General features: G+C 40.1%; 1 protein-coding gene across 1 annotated transcript in view; it reads left to right on the plus strand.

Annotated features, from left to right (window-relative positions):
* zc3h3 (zinc finger CCCH-type containing 3) overlaps window positions 1-17,859 on the plus strand; it is a 73,849-nt gene that overhangs the window by 44,475 nt on the left and 11,515 nt on the right. Inside the window, exons 5-9 of the mRNA XM_060867568.1 lie at window positions 10,868-11,013; window positions 12,525-12,603; window positions 13,171-13,329; window positions 13,905-13,974; window positions 17,019-17,150. Of these exons, the coding sequence (XP_060723551.1) occupies window positions 10,868-11,013; window positions 12,525-12,603; window positions 13,171-13,329; window positions 13,905-13,974; window positions 17,019-17,150 (586 nt within the window). The remainder of the gene's footprint in view (window positions 1-10,867; window positions 11,014-12,524; window positions 12,604-13,170; window positions 13,330-13,904; window positions 13,975-17,018; window positions 17,151-17,859) is intronic.

Consider the following 17,859-nt stretch of genomic DNA (forward strand, 5'->3'; position numbering starts at 1 on the left):
AACGAGTTGTAGACGAAGTTGGCTGAGAATTTGTCAGCAGTTTTTTGAGCCGAATGGCTTCAGAAAATATTATTTATTGATTACGTATTGCGCACCGATGCTCTCTGGTTTTTGTGGTGCATTGCCGGATTTTTTTGCATCACCAAAGTAACGTTGCACTGGAAGGATTTCATGACAGAGACGAAAAGCTGACCACCTGAGCAGTGCTCTGACTTCTGAACTCCTGAGACACTTTGACTCCCCAAAAGAATTTCTGTACCTCAATCCACAGAAAAGCTGTAGAATTAGTCGGAACAGCAGACCTCTTGTTATGAGAGTAATTATGAGAGAAGTAACTTTTTTTTCTTGAATTTATTCAGATATATTTTCCTGTGCTGAAATGCAGAGATAATCTGTTTACTAAAAACACACTCAAAACTGAAGCCAAAAGGGCAGTTGTTAGGGCAAAAAGTTCCTGTGAAACACATTTTTCATTATTTTTTTGTGCATAAGTGTTTGTCAGTTGAACAGTATTTACATTTTTATATGCGTGTCGATTTGATTTGATTTTATTTTACAATCGTGTGAAAAAATTAGGACACCCCATTAAATATTCAGTTCTTTATTAAATAATGTCAACATGTCAATTTTTCATGTTGTTTTAATTTGTACCTTTAGATGAAAGTGATGTAATTACAAGTGAACAACAAAAAATCACTTTGTTTTCACTTCTTAAATGAATAAATAAACAAAAATGAGTATTTTTACTGAGGAAAAGGTTATGGCACCCTGTGTCCTAATAGCTAATGTTTCCCCATTTGGGTGAAATAACCTCAATGAGACATTTCTTGTAGCCATCTACTAGTTTCTGACATCGACTGGAAGAAAGTTTCCCAACTCTTCAATGCAGAATTCTTTCAGCTGTGTGATGTTTGAGGGGTTTCCTTCATAAACAGTCTGTTTAAATCACCACACAAGATCTCTGTAGGATTTAGATCTGGGCTTTGTCTTTTTTTTATTCCAGAATTCTTTATTTTTTACTGTTCAGACAGTTCTTGGTGGATTTACTGGTATGTTTTTGTCATGTTTCAAGGCCCAGTTCCATTTTAGCGTCAGTTTTTTTTGACAGATGGTCTCACATGTTCCTCAAGCACCTTCTGATACAATGAAGAATTCATAGTGGACTCTGCCCCTTTTCCGCCGAGGCAGTTTGAGTGCTGGTTCGGAGCCAGAGCCTAATTTAGAACCAGTTCTTTCTTTTTCGACAGCAAAAGCACCAGCTCTGAACCAGGAAAAGTGGTTCTTATGTAGCACCAAAACATTGCTGGTCTAGACTTAAGAACCGCTTGTGTCAGGGGCTGTGGGCGGGGCTACTGTTAGCGCTTTGATAATGTACCTTAAGTATACTAATGTTTAATACACTTTTACTTTACCGCGATATGATACATTATCAGCACACATGATAGTAGGTAGCTACATGCTAACTTTTTTCTGTGTTAATGATAAAATGACTTTATGTATTTTCTCGATAACAACCTCCGTTTAATACAGATTACATGGAGCTGCACGTATACGTTGGATTCGCCGCGTTTGGGTGTTAATGTAGGTTCACAAAGCCATGAGCATTAACAGTAAAGCAACAAGCAACATCCACCATTGTTGATGTGTTTGTGTTTGCCGCTGCTGCGCTAACGTTGCTGGGAAACGTGACACGTATACAGTGACGTCAGACTCGGCTCTGTGATGCTCTCTAGCCGATGGAAAGGCAAACCGGTTCTTAGAAGGTTCGCCAGTGGAACCAACTTTGAACCAGTACCAGTGCTAGCTCTGAACCAGCACCCTGTTCTTTTTTGTGGAAAAGGGACGATGAGCCGACCAGGTCCTGCTGCAGCAAAACATCCCCAAACCATAACACTTCCACCTCCATGTTTCACACTTGGTATGAGGTTCTTTTGCTGAAACTCTGTATTTGGTTTACGTCAAACACGCCCTCTGTTATTGTGTCCAGATAATTCAGTTTTAGACTCATCTGTCTAAAGCACATTATTCCAGAAGTCTTGGCCTTTGTCTCTGTGTTCTTTGGCAGACTTCAGTCTTGCCCTCATGTTTTTCTTAGTCAGTTTCCTCCTTGCACACTTGCCATGATAATTAAAGTTGTGCAGTCTCTTTCTGGTTGTAGATTCATGCCCTTAGACATCAACTGTAACAAGAGCTTGCTGTAGGTCACATGATAATATTTTAGGGTTTTGGAGACTTCTTTAAGCATCGTGCAGTCTGCTCTTGGGGTGAATTTGCTTTGACGGCCTGACCTGGCCATGTTGGCAGTTGTTTTAAATGTTTTCCACTTGCAAATGATTTTCTGAAGGTGGAACGGCTGATTACAAATTGTTTTGAGATCTTTTTATATCCCTTACCAGACTCATAAGCATCAACAATCTTCTTTCTGAAGATTATATTTATATTTATATACTGTATATATATTTATATACTGTATATATACTGTATATATGCTGTGTGTGTATATATATATAACCTCCAGTGCCAGTTTGTTTACCTATAGCTAAAGCAAACAGACTGATTGAGGCCATTGCTATTATTAGGCTATTTTAACCGCACAGTTAATTACTGATGCACAACAGCAAAGAATGTTAAGTGCTAACAGCCATTTAAGGCTGCACTGTTAGGTTGGTGTAATAAATATGCAACTTATAAATCTGTAAATAATAATTGCATCATATTACCCATATATCAGTTTTTAAAAGACATTCATATTTCTGAGTAAAATTGTCGATCATGATACTGAAAGCGTGCAGCACCAAAGCTCGTGTCCATCAGCAGAGCCTTTCTTATTGTGTAATTTTGACCTTCCTTGCCCTAGATGAAGGATGTTAAAGCAGCATCTGGGAGGATTTACCAGGTCAAATATTGACCGAAGAGTTGAACAGCCATGTTTGATTCCTTCCTAGCACAGAAAGAACAAAACCTTTATCCAAACTGGAGTCAAAGTTTTTACTGTTTTCTTTTCTTTTTTTTTTCCCAGTTAAAAATTATTTTCCTTGTTTATCCGACCCGCGTTAAAGAGACGGTGGAAAGAGTTCGGCTTGAAAAAACACCAGTGTATTCTTTGAAGAGCCTGATGATGTGTATTTCAATTAGTGCTGAGTATCTAATAGGCCCCCTGTGATTTGGGCCAGATTTCAGTTCAAATCAAATGCATTTGGCTTCAGGATAAAAGTGCATTTAGGGTTGTTGTTTTTTTTTTAGGGTTTTGGCTTGTACTTGGCTTCATTTGTTTAATTCAGATTTTGTGAGACAGTGCGCTTGTTTCTGCGTTGAGCATTGAGCTCTGGTGACTTATCACTCTTCATTTAGCTGCCTGCAATAAATATTGATTCATCAAGGGATTTTCAATTTGAACCGCTGTGACTCTGCGTGAAATATTACAAGAGAGGGAAATGAGCAGCAGAGGGAAAAGAGAAATGTATGGAGATGCTCCATGCTTAAAGGAAGCGGGTTCCTTCTTTAAGCACGGACACACATCAGTGCAGCTATAGTCACTCTGATCCAGTGCAATAGAATTTATATTTCACAGGTTTTTTGCCTGTGTAGAGTTTATATCTAAGTTTTTTTTGTATTTATTTCTTTTTTTAAACCACTTTTGACTTCCTTGACACACCCCCTGTTCGTGCACACTCAAACACAATACACTAAACAGGGACAGTGAAGTCCCCGGCCCTCAGCGCACTGACCCAGTATGTGTTAGGGAGAGTGGGAGTGTGCAGTCAGCAGTGAACGCTGCACAAGTGATTGAGTGTTTAGGGTGGCTGCGTGGGGGAGGAATGGCCCTCGTAAATCCTGACCACCACCAGAAAATAGATATAATCTCAACATTAACTACATTAATAGTAGCAGGAGTTGAATTAAGAAAGCCGTAAAGTATGGACGCGGAGGCATAAATTACACAAGCATGCACTCACACACACACACACACACACACACACATGCAGAGCCTTTCTTTGTCTTGCTCTTTTGCCATTTCATCTCTGTCGCTTTGTGTTAAATTGCAGCTCATTCTCTCTCCTGGCACTATTTTGTAGATCAATTCTTGGACAAGTGTTTTCCAATCTGTTAATAACATCCAGATTGTGTTATTTATTTTTAAAATGAATCTCCGCTTAGCATTCTAAGCGTATATACAGTATATATATAAAATATATTGCGATCTTGCACAGACAAACAATGCAGACTTTATGTAGGTTTTGTGTCATGAGAAAGTTTAACACTTAGAGGCACTTGCTTTTCTGTTGCAATCTTTACACACACACACACACACACACACATGTACGTATGGAGTGTGGGTGGATTGGCTGGCGTGGCCCTCATCACGTTTAGTGCTCCTGTATTGATCAGTACAGGATGTGGGAGAGAGTTGGTAATAAACCCACCACTGCATTCTTCTCTCTTCCAATTCTCTCCATCACCTCTGCATCCTTCTGTTCTGGTTATCTGCAGAGAACAAAGGCAGGTACAAAGATGCAGAACTGGAGGATGGGACAAATATGCTGTAAATACTGCATATGTATAATAGAAGGAAGAGTGAAAGGGTTAAAAACTTGCCGTGGGAAGCAAGGGGATCGTTTGTTCCTGGAAAATGTCCTATTAAACCACTTTAAATTCTAATTCATAATGTTTTTAGGCACATAGACAACCATACGCAGTTTGGCATGTAGTGAAATGCCAAATGTCTCATAAAAGCTCAAAAAGAATTTAATGAAAATACAATTTACCTATACAGGTAGGAAAGGGAAGTGTGTGAGTGCATGAGTGTGTGCGAGAGTGTGTGTGTGTGTGCGTGTGTGCGAGAGTGTGTGTGTGTGTGCGAGAGTGTGTGTGTGCGAGAGTGTGTGTGTGCGAGAGTGTGTGTGTGCGAGAGTGTGTGTGTGCGAGAGTGTGTGTGTGCGAGAGTGTGTGTGTGCGAGAGTGTGTGTGTGCGAGAGTGTGTGTGTGTGTGTGCGAGAGTGTGTGTGTGTGCGAGAGTGTGTGTGTGCGAGAGTGTGTGTGTGCGAGAGTGTGTGTGTGCGAGAGTGTGTGTGTGCGAGAGTGTGTGTGTGCGAGAGTGCGAGAGTGTGTGTGTGTGCGAGAGTGTGTGTGTGTGCGAGAGTGTGTGTGTGCGAGAGTGTGTGTGTGCGAGAGTGTGTGTGTGCGAGAGTGTGTGTGTGCGAGAGTGTGTGTGTGCGAGAGTGTGTGTGTGCGCGAGAGTGTGTGTGTGTGCGAGAGTGTGTGCGTGTGCGAGAGTGTGTGCGTGTGCGAGAGTGTGTGCGTGTGCGAGAGTGTGTGCGCGCGAGAGTGTGTGCGCGCGAGAGTGTGTGCGCGCGAGAGTGTGTGCGCGCGAGAGTGTGTGCGCGCGAGAGTGTGTGCGCGAGAGTGTGTGTGCGCGAGAGTGTGTGTGTGTGTGTGCGCGCGAGTGTGTGTGCGCGCGAGTGTGTGTGCGCGCGAGTGTGTGTGTGCGCGAGTGTGTGTGTGTGTGTGTGCAAGTGTGTGTGAATATTACCCGAAGTTTGGGATCACTTGCCAGTTTTCCGAAGAAAAACCCATTTTTATCCGTTTCGAAAACATAAATTTAATATTATTTTTAAAGAAAGCTCTACATTTTCACACAGAGGCCTATTATCAGCTGCCATCAGTCCTCTGTTTCAATCTCATGTTACGTTAAAGCTAATTGATTAATAGAAAACCCTTTTGCAATCGTGCTAGCACAGCTGAAAACTGTTGTAGTGATTAAGGGAGCAATAAAAGTGGCCTTCTTTAGGTTAGTTTAGTATCTGGAGCATCAGGAGTTGTGGGTTTGTTTACAGAGTCAACATGGCCAGAAAAAAAGAACTTACTTTCTTTTCATAGTGGGAACTTATCTTACCATGTTGAGAACTACTCACATAATAGAACAGTGGTTCTAACCAGAGCAGAAAAAGTAGTGGGAGGCCCTGGTGCACAACTGGAAAACAAGGACATTTCCAAGTTACCACAAACCTGTTAACGGTAGTGTATGTGCATGTACATAGTATATATCCTTCTGAGCTACAATGCTGTGGATGTATGGAAAGATTCTGTGCACCAAAAAAAGTGGATATGGTAGCTCAGTGGTCAAGGTGTTGGATTACTAGTTGGAGAGTGATGAGTTGAAATTCCAAGCTGTCACTCTTGGGCCCCTGAGCAAGGCCCTTAACCCTCAATTGCTCAGTCATATAAATGAGATAAATAAGTCACTCTGGATAAGGGCGTCTGCCAAATGTCATAAATGTAAATGCAAAAAAAGGCCAAAATCTGCCATTGCTGAGGAAAGCACAGTAACTGGTCATGTATTAAACAGTTATAAATCTGGACAACATTTCTGTTCCAGTTTCAGCGCTGTGCTGAGGTTAGTCTTACATCAAATTACAACACATAGCATCAAACGGCCAAGACCAGTCCTTGGCCTTAAAGATTGCATGAATTCTTTTGAAGGTGCAGAATATCATTTATTTCTTTTACTGCAAACATTGTAGGAAGGAATCGGGTGTGGACGGATAACTAGGCATCCGGGACGAGCAAAGCATTTCATATAATATTCAGCGTTGTTTATAAATGTACGTACATTTTTAGACTCGTGGCTGAAACATTGGCCAACAACCTGCAGGCTTGCTGGGTTTTGTTTTGTCTGTAAAATCAGGGAAGCAAAACAGACACATTTCACCTGACTGGCTTCGGCATATGAAAAAATAAAAGGTACTAAGAGATTCAGCGAACACCTGAAAATTAGTGCATGCGTTTCTGCTGTTAGAGTGAAAGGACATAAATAGTCCTGTAACATGGAATGCTTTGCTTTACAGATCAGCTGCGAATATGCATACAGGGTTGAGGGAAAACCGACAGAGGTGTAAATAATAATTTCTTTTTTTTTTGCCCCTTTGTCTGTATTCTTTATTGCTATAATAATCATGTTTTTTTTTTTTAATTGATTATGTTAACCAAAAAAAAAAATAATAAAAAGTCCAGTCCATGTGAGGCAAAAGTGTTCATCTTATTATCAGGAGATCAAAAGGTTCAGCTGGACAGAGACCCGGCTTTAGCTACCTTTGACTCCTGATGGGAGTGGTCTCTTCATGGGGGAGTGGTCTCTTCCTGGGGGTGTGGTCTTTTTCTGGGGATCCCGCCCACATCCACAAGGCCCACTGAATGGATTCATGAGGATCATAGTGGCCTTCTGATGGCCTCCTCTCTCACCAGATATCGACCCTTTAGAACACCTATGAGAGATTTTCAAGATAAACTCTCCATCACCATCATCACACAGCTGAGGGAATATCTTTTTATCGAAGGAACAACTTTCATCTCTTTCACTAGAACAGCTCCAGAGACTTCTGATGTTCAGATGTTCTTCTACTATCACAAATACTGATAACAGTCTAACATCTAAGTGATAACATTAAATCTCCCTTTGTGAAGGAAGACAGTCTTCTTCCTATAGACAGGTTTTGGATCCTTGGCACATTCCACATGCACAAAAACACATGTATTTGGCAGTTAATTCCTCTGAACGAGAGAAATGAGTATCATGGGTGCATTTCAACCCCATCATCTCTCCTTATTCCAGCGTGTGCCAGTTTTGTAACCGTGCTGCCCTCCAGTTTTGTTCTTCATTACGACTAATTTCCAACGTGTTCACCTGCCTCTTCACAAATAATATTACTCCTTTAATAGTCTTTAGCACATTGATACCACTTGATTCCTCCATTACCTAGTTTGCTTAAAGCAAAGAGCCATTGAAACAATAGAAATTAGCTAAATGAAGCTAGCTAACCCATTTCAAGGGTAACTGTTTTTTTTTTCCCTCCCCCTTTTTCCTCGGGATGAGCTTACTAATGCTTTCTCTGCAAACAAATAGGTCAGACAAGCATTATTGTGAATGCCCCGTGTGGCTTGCGAATTCTTCGCCGTCACCAAAACAAAAGTCACATCGTTAATCACCCTGCCGGAGTGCTGATTCGCCCTCTCCTTCATCTGTGCTCGTCCCACGGTCGAAATGCTCCACAGCACACACCCTCACATGGACGCTCGTGTAACACACACACACACACAAACCCCCAACATGCTCACAGACACAGTCATATGAGCTTCTTCAACTTCACCATGTATGTTGATTAACAGTGTGAATGGGGTGCAGGTACATATTGTCACACTCTTACTTCAGTTTCCTTTTCTTTTTAGATCACTTTCTCAAAAGCACAGGAATTTATTATTATTTGTTTTGTGTGTGAGCATTAATATGGAGTTGGGTAGATTGGCTATATATATATATAAGAATGACAAGATGGATTGTCTTTTTGGTGGACACAGGTGTAAACTATTCAGTCTTGCTGATTGTTTGCTTATTGTTGCCCCTTAAAATGTGCCAGGTGGCAGCAGAAAGGGAGATTTGTGTCTACTGGGAGTGATAGTTTGCTATAATAGGTTTTATTTTGACAGTATGATTTAAAAGAACAAATGCACTTATGTGTTTTAGTCAGTTCAGTAAAATGAATAATGCACTTTCACAGCACTATATTAGCAATTCATATCTGTACAAAGTATGCACCGCTTCTACTTACCATGTCTTTTTTTTAATATATAAAGCATAGCTTTCAAAGTCAGTACGACACACCTGTATTTCACCTTTTCTCTTTCTGTGACTCTGAGGCTCATCAATGTTTGATGGCCAGCATTAAATATCAGTAGATCAAAGGTCATCAGGAACCAGGTCATTTCCTCTCTAAATCAGCTCCGGCTCTAGCATTACATTATCTTGTGTCCCATTAAAATGATTTTCGTGTCCTGTTAGAAAGTCATATGTGATGTTGTCACATGCCTCACAGTTCTAGGGCATGCGAGAGTTCATCGCCAACTCCAGCAGGGTACAAATGTTTTTTTGTTTTTTTGTTGTTTTTTTTGTGGTCAGTCATCTGGGTCATTCTCTGCAAAATTATGTAATGTTTTTATATAATTTATTTTTAATAGATTGTTATTTAGAAATAATAAAATTACCTTGTAATCATAGCCAAAGCCATGTGTTTCTAGTGACACACACGCGCACACACCTACAGACACACCCACACCTACACACACACGAGGTTAACTGCTGTATATGTTCCATGTCCATGTCATGGCTGCATTAGTCTGTGTTATGGCTCTTTGGCTGGAGGTTGTCCTGTTCAAGTCTGTGGGGGCAGCGACTGTTCTCCTGTTATCCCTCATTATGGATCCCACGGCTTCAGTCACTTAGCTAGCAAGAACCCGTCTAAGTTATGAGCCGTGTCGGATGTGTAATCTTCCAGACAAAGGCAAGCTGAAATAGTGTAGCTCGGCCCGTTCACTGCATCTGCAGCTGTATGTTTTGCCCGTCTATGGGTGTATTTATTTTTTATTCAATTTTCCTTAGTATATCATGTGCGTGTGTATGTGTGTGTGTGCACAGTTTGGGGGTAGATTGGGTTTGACCATGGCAATAGATTGTAGAGGAAAGGCTCCTGTATTGGGTGCAGATTGATGTTAGATTTAATTTACTCTTGGGCGTATAAATGGGTTCAGAACATGTAAGGCAAAGTTCATGTCTCCTAATACAGAGTAGATTAACTTTCGTACCTGCTCTTCTCTTACTTGTTTTTTTTTTTTTCCCCCCTTCCTCTTCTTTACAGCCTCACACATGCTCTACAATTTCTCCTTGTCTCTATGCATGCAAGTAGTAAGAAGCGATTTTAGAAAAGTCAGGAGAAAATACTTGCACCTTTTTTTAAATATCACTCGATCCCTGATATTTTGGATAACACTTGATTAAGACTTTGCTGCTTTGTACACGCCTTGTAGCGTAGCAGGCGATGTGGTGCAAAAAGTGTGGCGTACGCTGTAGTTACACCATCGGGGTGCAACAAACCGTGTCTCCACATGAACAAGCATTGATTTAAAAAGTTCATTATTAGATAATAAGTATGATTTTGTGTTCTTTTATAGATGAAAGGAGTTGAAGTACCAGAAAGTGCATTTAGCAAAATTCAAACATGTGCCTTTTTAGTAGCCCCTAATGCTATGTATTACAGGCTGTAAATGATAAGTGGGAAAAAATTGTTTAGCTATAATTTTAGTGCATCATCTGAATATTATTAGTACGTTAGTATTACGCATTGCGTCACATCCCTTTGCAAACGATCGGGATGCCGCTACTAAATTTCACGCGTCACATGGAAAGAATGTATAACTCGGCATGACACAAGAGGTCATGTTTAGATAAATGTATAGGTATTTAGTTACACCCTAATGTAATCACGTAAAGGTGCAGTGTGTAGGAGTGTGTGAGAGAACAGGGAGGAAGAAGGAAAGGTAGAACGAAAGTGTGCACGTGTTTGAGCGTTTGCAGGGCAATCTCCCTGCTCTGGCCTCATGCCCTGGCAATTATCTCAATGATTTCCTTCTCTTTTCAATTCTCTCCATTTCCACCCTGCCGTCCCTTCCATTAGAGGAGCAATTTACCAGAGTGGTGTGACATGGGAGCCAGGGAGATGGGAGGTGTGTGTGTGTGTGGGAGAGAGAGAGAGAGGGAAAGAAAGAGAGAGAGAGAGAGAGAGAGAGAGAGAGAGAGAGAGAGAGAGGGGGGGGAAAGAAAGAGAGAGAGGAGGAAAGGGAGGGAAGGAGGGAGAGAGAGGCGGGGGGGGGAGAGGTAAGAGGGGGGGGTGAGATGGGGGGGAGATGGGAGGAATTAGGTACAGAGGCAATGCAAAAGTAAAGCTTTTCAGATTGTAGCTGTACAAAATATATATCAAGTGTTAATCACTGACCTAAGAAGCACTCATCACCTTTTCCTCTCCTCTTACGTTTCTTTCAGATTTCTGCTACAGTCACGTCTGCGTGCACCCCCAGACAGACAGTGGAGGGGGCGGAACATTCGGTGGATTGGCGGTGCGCTCTACAGAGTCTCAGCCAATAAGCTGTCCCGCACACATTCTCCCGACACTTCGTCCAACAGATCAGGTAAAACATTCTGTAAATATTGTGTGTGTGTGTGTGTGTGTTCAGCAAGAGCAACAGGAGTGTGTGGGAGCTAGTGTGTGGGTGTCCATCTGAAATAGTAAATCTGTCATCAGTCAACAAAGAGGGAGGGAAATGTACAGAGCGCTCAAGATTAAAGCATTTCATCCCGGTTCACAGCACACAACTCTGCTCTACTTCTAAAACGTTCTCCTCTTCGTCTCATTCTCAATATTTCTGTTTCTTACCACATCACTACTGTGTTGAATGTGTTGGGTCCATGTGTTTACTTAGCCATCCTAACTAACATCAAAAACATGCACTTTTTGGAAAACTAGTGGTTCAAACTTGTATACAGCAGGTAAAGGAGTCAAAGACAAATAATAAGAGCTTTTCACACTACACTACACTCCAGGTTATCCTCATTTTAAACCCGGGTAGAGTAACGTTTCACACTTAGAAGCAGGGTTAGCACCACTTTTTAACCAGGGTTGTGATACCCGGCTCCAGTGCAGGGTTAGCAGGACGTTTGTGAAGAGACAAGTCATTATTTAATGCGGTCACATGCTGTATTCATCCAGTCATGGTTGCTGACACCACAAATATGCAATATGCAAATTAGAATGTTAACCAAGAGTTTAGGAATGTACAGTGAGAAACGTCAGATTATAAATATCTAGGATTAATTGTTAACCCTGAAGTATAAGCAGCGTGAATTGTGAAACAAGATAATGCAGGATTCTGTTTATCCACGGTTTACAATTACACAAGGGGAATTATTTCATGTGTACATATATATATATATATATATATATATATATATATATATATATATATATATATATATATCTCGTCGCTGTCGGGCAGAAACCTCGTATGTCCAAATTTGGTCAATTTCATATTTTTTCACATATCGATGCTATTGGTCAGTCCCCACGTGGGTCTGTTATTTTTACGTTATTAACCAATCTAAAGTCTTGAAAATAGCTTGAGCGCAAATCTCATAACTCCATTGGACACTTCAACTGTCCACCTCTTCCTCACTCCGCGGGAGAGCTTCACGGCATATTTCTCCTCAATAAGAGTCGCAACGAATCAACACGTCTTCTGAGGTAAATGTCTTCAAAACACTGGGCTCAAAGAAAAAAAAATCTTGACCCCCGCTAGTTCTGGTGCTCGTCTGAGGACAGGAATTTAGCGCAAGACAATCCACTGCAACGCGGACTAAACCCTGTGCACTGCAGATAAGGTACGGCGTTTTTTTCATTTTCTGAAAAATAACAGTTTTGGGCATACGAGGTTTCCGCCCGACAGCGACGTTTTGTTTGTTTGTTTGTTTTCCTTCATGCTTTTTAAAACTTTTTTAATAGAATAAAATTCTTATAATTATTTTCTGTATAACCGAAATAAATTTTCAGTATAAACAAATGCATGTAATCTGTCTTTGACTTGATGACATTTAAACACATGCCTAATAGTGAATGGTTGTTTTATTTTTTCTTCCTAAAATTCAGGAAGGTTGTTCAGTCCTCAAGAAGTACCATATGGCAGCAGCAGCACATACAGGACCTCCAACACACGACATGTGGCCAGGTTAGTGTTACGTCAGTCGAATCCTACCTCTTCTCTTGCCTAAAGATTTCAACTAATTATTATATAATTCTGCATATTTAAATTTCAATTCCAATTTATTTGTTTAGCACTTTTTACAATTGACATCATCTCAAAGCAGCTTTACAGAAAACAAACTTAAAACAAAAGGTTATTATAAAGATTAATATAATACAAAAATTCAAGATTAATATTAGATATATTTAAATGTGTTTGTATTTATCCCCAATGAGCAAGTCTGAGGTGACTCAGGTGACTGTTGGGAGGAAAATCTCCCTTAGATGGAAAGGGAGAAACCTTGAGTGGAACCAGACTCAAAGGGGAACCTCATCCTCATTTGGTTGTGAAAATATACAGTCTGACAGTCTGTCCTCAAAGACCACATGGAGTTGGCTTCTCTTCTTAGTATGTCCAAACACCTCATGAAGCACAGTCCAACTGGAGCTGGTACAATTTCTGGATGCCTCTGGATGCGTAGAAAGAGAGAAGAAGTTATAGTGGGAATTGCAATATTGTAATGTTATGATCTGTCTGTGTTTGTTCTCTCAGTCGGGCGGTGCAGAAGAGTCTGACCATCATTCGCCAGGCTCAACAGAAGAAACAGCAGGCCAAAAACTACTGCATGTACTACAACCGCTTTGGCAAGTGTAACCGTGGCTCAGCCTGCCCCTACATCCATGACCCGGAAAAGGTTGCCGTTTGCACAAGGTACTTTTACATGCACACAGGTTCTAGAAAAATCTGCGTTTTTCTCAACATATATTTATTTTGGTTAAATCATTTGTCTAGGATTTTTTTTTTCTCCAAATTTCCACAGTTCATATTAATATTTAATAATTATTATTTAGTAATAGTTAATGAGAATATGATTTCCTGTTATCACTTATGTTATAGCAGCCTTAATAGTTATCAGTTTCTCCCTCATCAGCCTCTTTTTCTAGACAGTAATAAGACATAAGAGATAAGTGCAGCTTGTTACTTTTCTGGGTCTGAAAACAAAGTTTTCTCATATTCATACAAGTGCTTTATTATAAACATGTGATTTGACTTGCCTTACTGTCAGACTTGCTGTTATAGGCGCTTATTCGAAACCTTCTGACCAATCAGATTCGAGAATTCAACAGCATTGCTGTTTTAATGCCACTCAAAACTTTAATATAATGTTTTGATTGTATTTATATACAGTATACTTTCATAGACTGTACTGTATTGTATGCACTGTTTTCAAGCTCTCTGTACTTGCTGGACAATGTGTGATTCTTGGTGTATGATTTGATTCGCAGGTTTCTCAGGGGTACGTGTAAGCAGACAGATGGAACGTGTCAATTCTCTCACAAAGTGTCCAAAGAGAAGGTAAGACATCACTGGCTACATGAACCTGATTTTATCCTGCCATAGTTCTTTTTGGGTTTGGGACTCGTTTGTGTAGTGTGTGGAAAATGTACAGATAAAGGAACACTGCTGGTTCAGGTGCAAGCAGAAACTAGGATCTGTGTATTACAGAAATAATTAAAAGTCTTTAAGTATGTATTTAATATGTAGTATCTGCTGCTTCGTTGTGAGCGAACTGAGCGGCTGGAGTCAGGGTAAGGTCAGTACATGCTCGCCTGTCAGGTGTTAATTTAAGGTCTTAGGGCAGATTATAAATTCGGATCGTGGATTATTTTGGTGTATTATGATCTATTTGAACGATTGGCCCCTCAGATTCCTGTGTCACATATTTGGCAACCGATGCCTTGGATATAAGAGAGGAGGGATCAGTATTGAGTGAAGTATGTGACTTTAGAGCATCATGTTAATCTAAATGTCCCAGAGATGACCTATATGTTCCTCCTTTTCATACGCAAGCAAGCATGTTGGTACGAATGCTAGCCCCAATCATGCACGTCTTATTCCAGATGAAGATTTATTTCATCAAAACTCCTTATTTTCAAAGTTAATACTATGAGAATATAAAAAATTCTACTCATTTTTTTGTTGTTTTTGCTGGCCCTTAACAACTAATTGACAAATTTGAACAAATGTGCAATTTTTATTTTCACTTAGTCACTTTTCATTAGTAATGTCTTATGAACTACATAGTGCCGTGCTGTGTGGCTTCATATAGACTAAAACTACATTCAGTTGAAATGGCAAAACAATAGCTTAGGTACAAAGTCCTGTATATTTTGGAAATGTTTTACATTACACTGTTGCCCTCATTACATAACCCTTGAGTTTTTGTAATTCGGTTGTGTATCACTCGTTTGTGGGAAACACACTTAATGCTGCGAATATTGGGTTGCAGTTTTAAAAAAAAACCTGACGTGCAAATTTTTGAAAATTTAATTTAATCGAAAAATTTAAATAAACGTTGGATGCAAAGTTATATCATCAGCTAGTGTTAAACCATGCTTGGTTTATGTTTTTGACTTCTACCTTTTGTAAAGAATCGTTAACAAATCTTTTAACAATGGACTTTGTCTTAAAGCGGCTTTACAGAACATAAGAAACGTAATACAAAGAAATGGAATATTCTTAAAGGATTAATCAAATTTTATGAGTTCATTTTCAGCAAACCCCCCCCCCTTTTTTTATTTTTTAATATATATATATATATATATATATATATATATATATATATATATATATATATATATATATATAATTTATTTATTTATAATTTATTTATTTATTTATTTTACTTATTTATTTTATATTTCCTTATTCATCTTTACTTACATGCTTTGTGTAACCAAATCAAACTAAACAGCGAACACACCAGATGTATTGGTTGTGGTCTGATTTGGATTAATAAGGGTGTAAGCTTCTTTCAGTCGAACACGTCGGTGTGACTTCCAGGTTTGTCTTTCTGCAGGTTGAATTGTTTCATTTTCCTCAGTGAGATTTACAAGTGGTTTCTGATTATTTTTTAAATCGTTATACACTTGCAGCCACTCAGCGTTACTGCTTTCATTCAACGAGAAGATTAGTGAAGATAACACACACACACACACACACACACACACACACACAGCTGTACTAGCTGTTTACTTGTTAGTCTGCGTTCTATAACAAGCTTGAAGAGATTCACATTACTTGACCATATGTGCGCGTGCATATCTAAAGCCCAAGCTCATGACATATATTTCTTAGAAGAGGTAATCCTGAGGGAAATGGGAGCTGCTTTACATAAACCAGAACACTGTTTGCATTCTGGATTGGGGCATAATCTAAAGATTTCCCCTAAGACTTCCTTCGCTTGCTGACAGTCAGACACCTGTCTCACTTGTTTGTCTGGCAGAAAATAGCTGTCCCTTGGAGAGTCTTCACTTTCCTTAGGAATCCACAAACACACTCCCGCACCAGCACTTGTTGAGACTTTTGCTCATGTTGCATCCAGTGGTCTCGCTCACTCTCATTCACTCTCACACCCACTGCACCTGTGACGGTCGTCATCCTCCCTTTCACTAAGCGTCATTCAGGCCAGCTGGCAACCCGTCTTAAACGAGCAATGTCACCTCCTTGTGGGGCCCATCTGCCGGTCGTAACCCTCTCCCTGTCCCTCTTCTCCCCCTTCTTCTGTTCTCTAGCCGAATTTATCCCTGCTCCTTATTTCACATGTATATCCAAAGAAGCATGGCTTGAGTTTCGGGATTGAAATCGAAACCAGTCGAGTACATTTCTCACCCCTCCCGCCAATCAGCACTCGAACGCGTTCCGAAACTGGACTCCTCGTTCTCCCCACCCCTCTTGACCGGCGGCGGAGATGTAGAGTGCCCAGTCCTGTCCTCTGCACATAAACACATCATACGAGTGTTACAAGCCCCTGCTTGGGTAAATATTTCTGTAGCAGTTAATTAGACAGAAATGATATGACCCTCATTGAGATGAGATTCCACATAAAGAGGCTCAGATTACCCTCTCCCTACCCTGGTCTTGCTGCCCCACTCCCCCTGCATCTATTTCAAGCTTGGAAAAAGCTCAATCACACTTTTTCACTCACTTAATTATTCATACATGCATATAATATTCACAAACTCGACGTCTGCTAAATAAATTCATTAACGTGTCAACGACACATGAGTATTAACCGATTCGGCATTAGGAGTGTGAATACGAACACGTGTTTCGGCAAGTGGTTTATACATAATCGTTGCAGAAAACACGAATGTTAGACAAGCCTGCAAACACGATACAGCTTTTCATGTACAGACAAAAACGTATGGATAAGACATGCCTGCTGTTTTCTTTTTGTTTTTGTTTTTTTGCTTGCCTACGAACCCCTCTTGCTTGGCCGCCTGACCGTCAGATGTGCTACAGTGTCTTGACAGTGCTAAACAGTGTATTAAATAACCATGATGTGTGTCTATCTCTCCATCCATTTAATCATTTGCTATCTCCATGTCTCTCTTTAGATGCCTGTGTGTTCGTACTTCTTGAAAGGAATCTGCAACAACAGTAGCTGCCCGTACAGCCACGTCTACGTGTCTCGTAAAGCGGCAGTGTGTCAAGACTTCATCAGGGGCTACTGTCCTCAGGGAGAGAAGGTAACACACTCACTCAGCACTGCAGCATGCCCTACTCTCAACGCACACACCCAATAAAGAACTTTTCCTGGCACGCATGCATCTTATAGGTGACTGGTTTAAATGGTGCCCATGATGACAGCACTGAAACATTATCAGGCTGTATTATGTTTTACACTCAGGCACAAGGATTTATAGGGCTGCAACTAACAATTATTCAGATATTTGTTTACTTTATTGATTGGTTGATTGAGTCATTTATTTGCATGTGGCATTAACTTAAACATTTGTATAGAATTTCAAAATAAATTCATTATTTAATATTCATATTCTAAACATCTACAATGTCATAAGAATCTCATAATAAACGAATAATAAAAAAAAAGTTATTCGGCAGAAGAAAATATCTAGGCATTGATATGATTAGGTGTTTTTGCAAGGAACAGAGGAGATCGGGCTTCCCGGTTTCTCTCTAACATGATATGAGGTTTGTTTGTTTGTTTGTTTGTTTGTTTGTTTTATTGCTTGCAATAGAGACAGAAAAAGAAATGTTAATGATGGAATCTCTGGTTCTTGTATAGATGCAATAATGTAAGTGATACCAGGAATTAAGTTGTCTTGAGGAATATTTCACAACAATACAGGAATAACACTTGGGGTCATTTTGTTAAAGGAAAATAATCTACTTTGGGATTAATCACACTACACTGGCACTACACTGGCACAACCA

Source organism: Tachysurus vachellii, chromosome 4 (assembly GCF_030014155.1).
Source record: "Tachysurus vachellii isolate PV-2020 chromosome 4, HZAU_Pvac_v1, whole genome shotgun sequence".
Classification (NCBI taxonomy): Eukaryota; Metazoa; Chordata; class Actinopteri; order Siluriformes; family Bagridae; genus Tachysurus; species Tachysurus vachellii.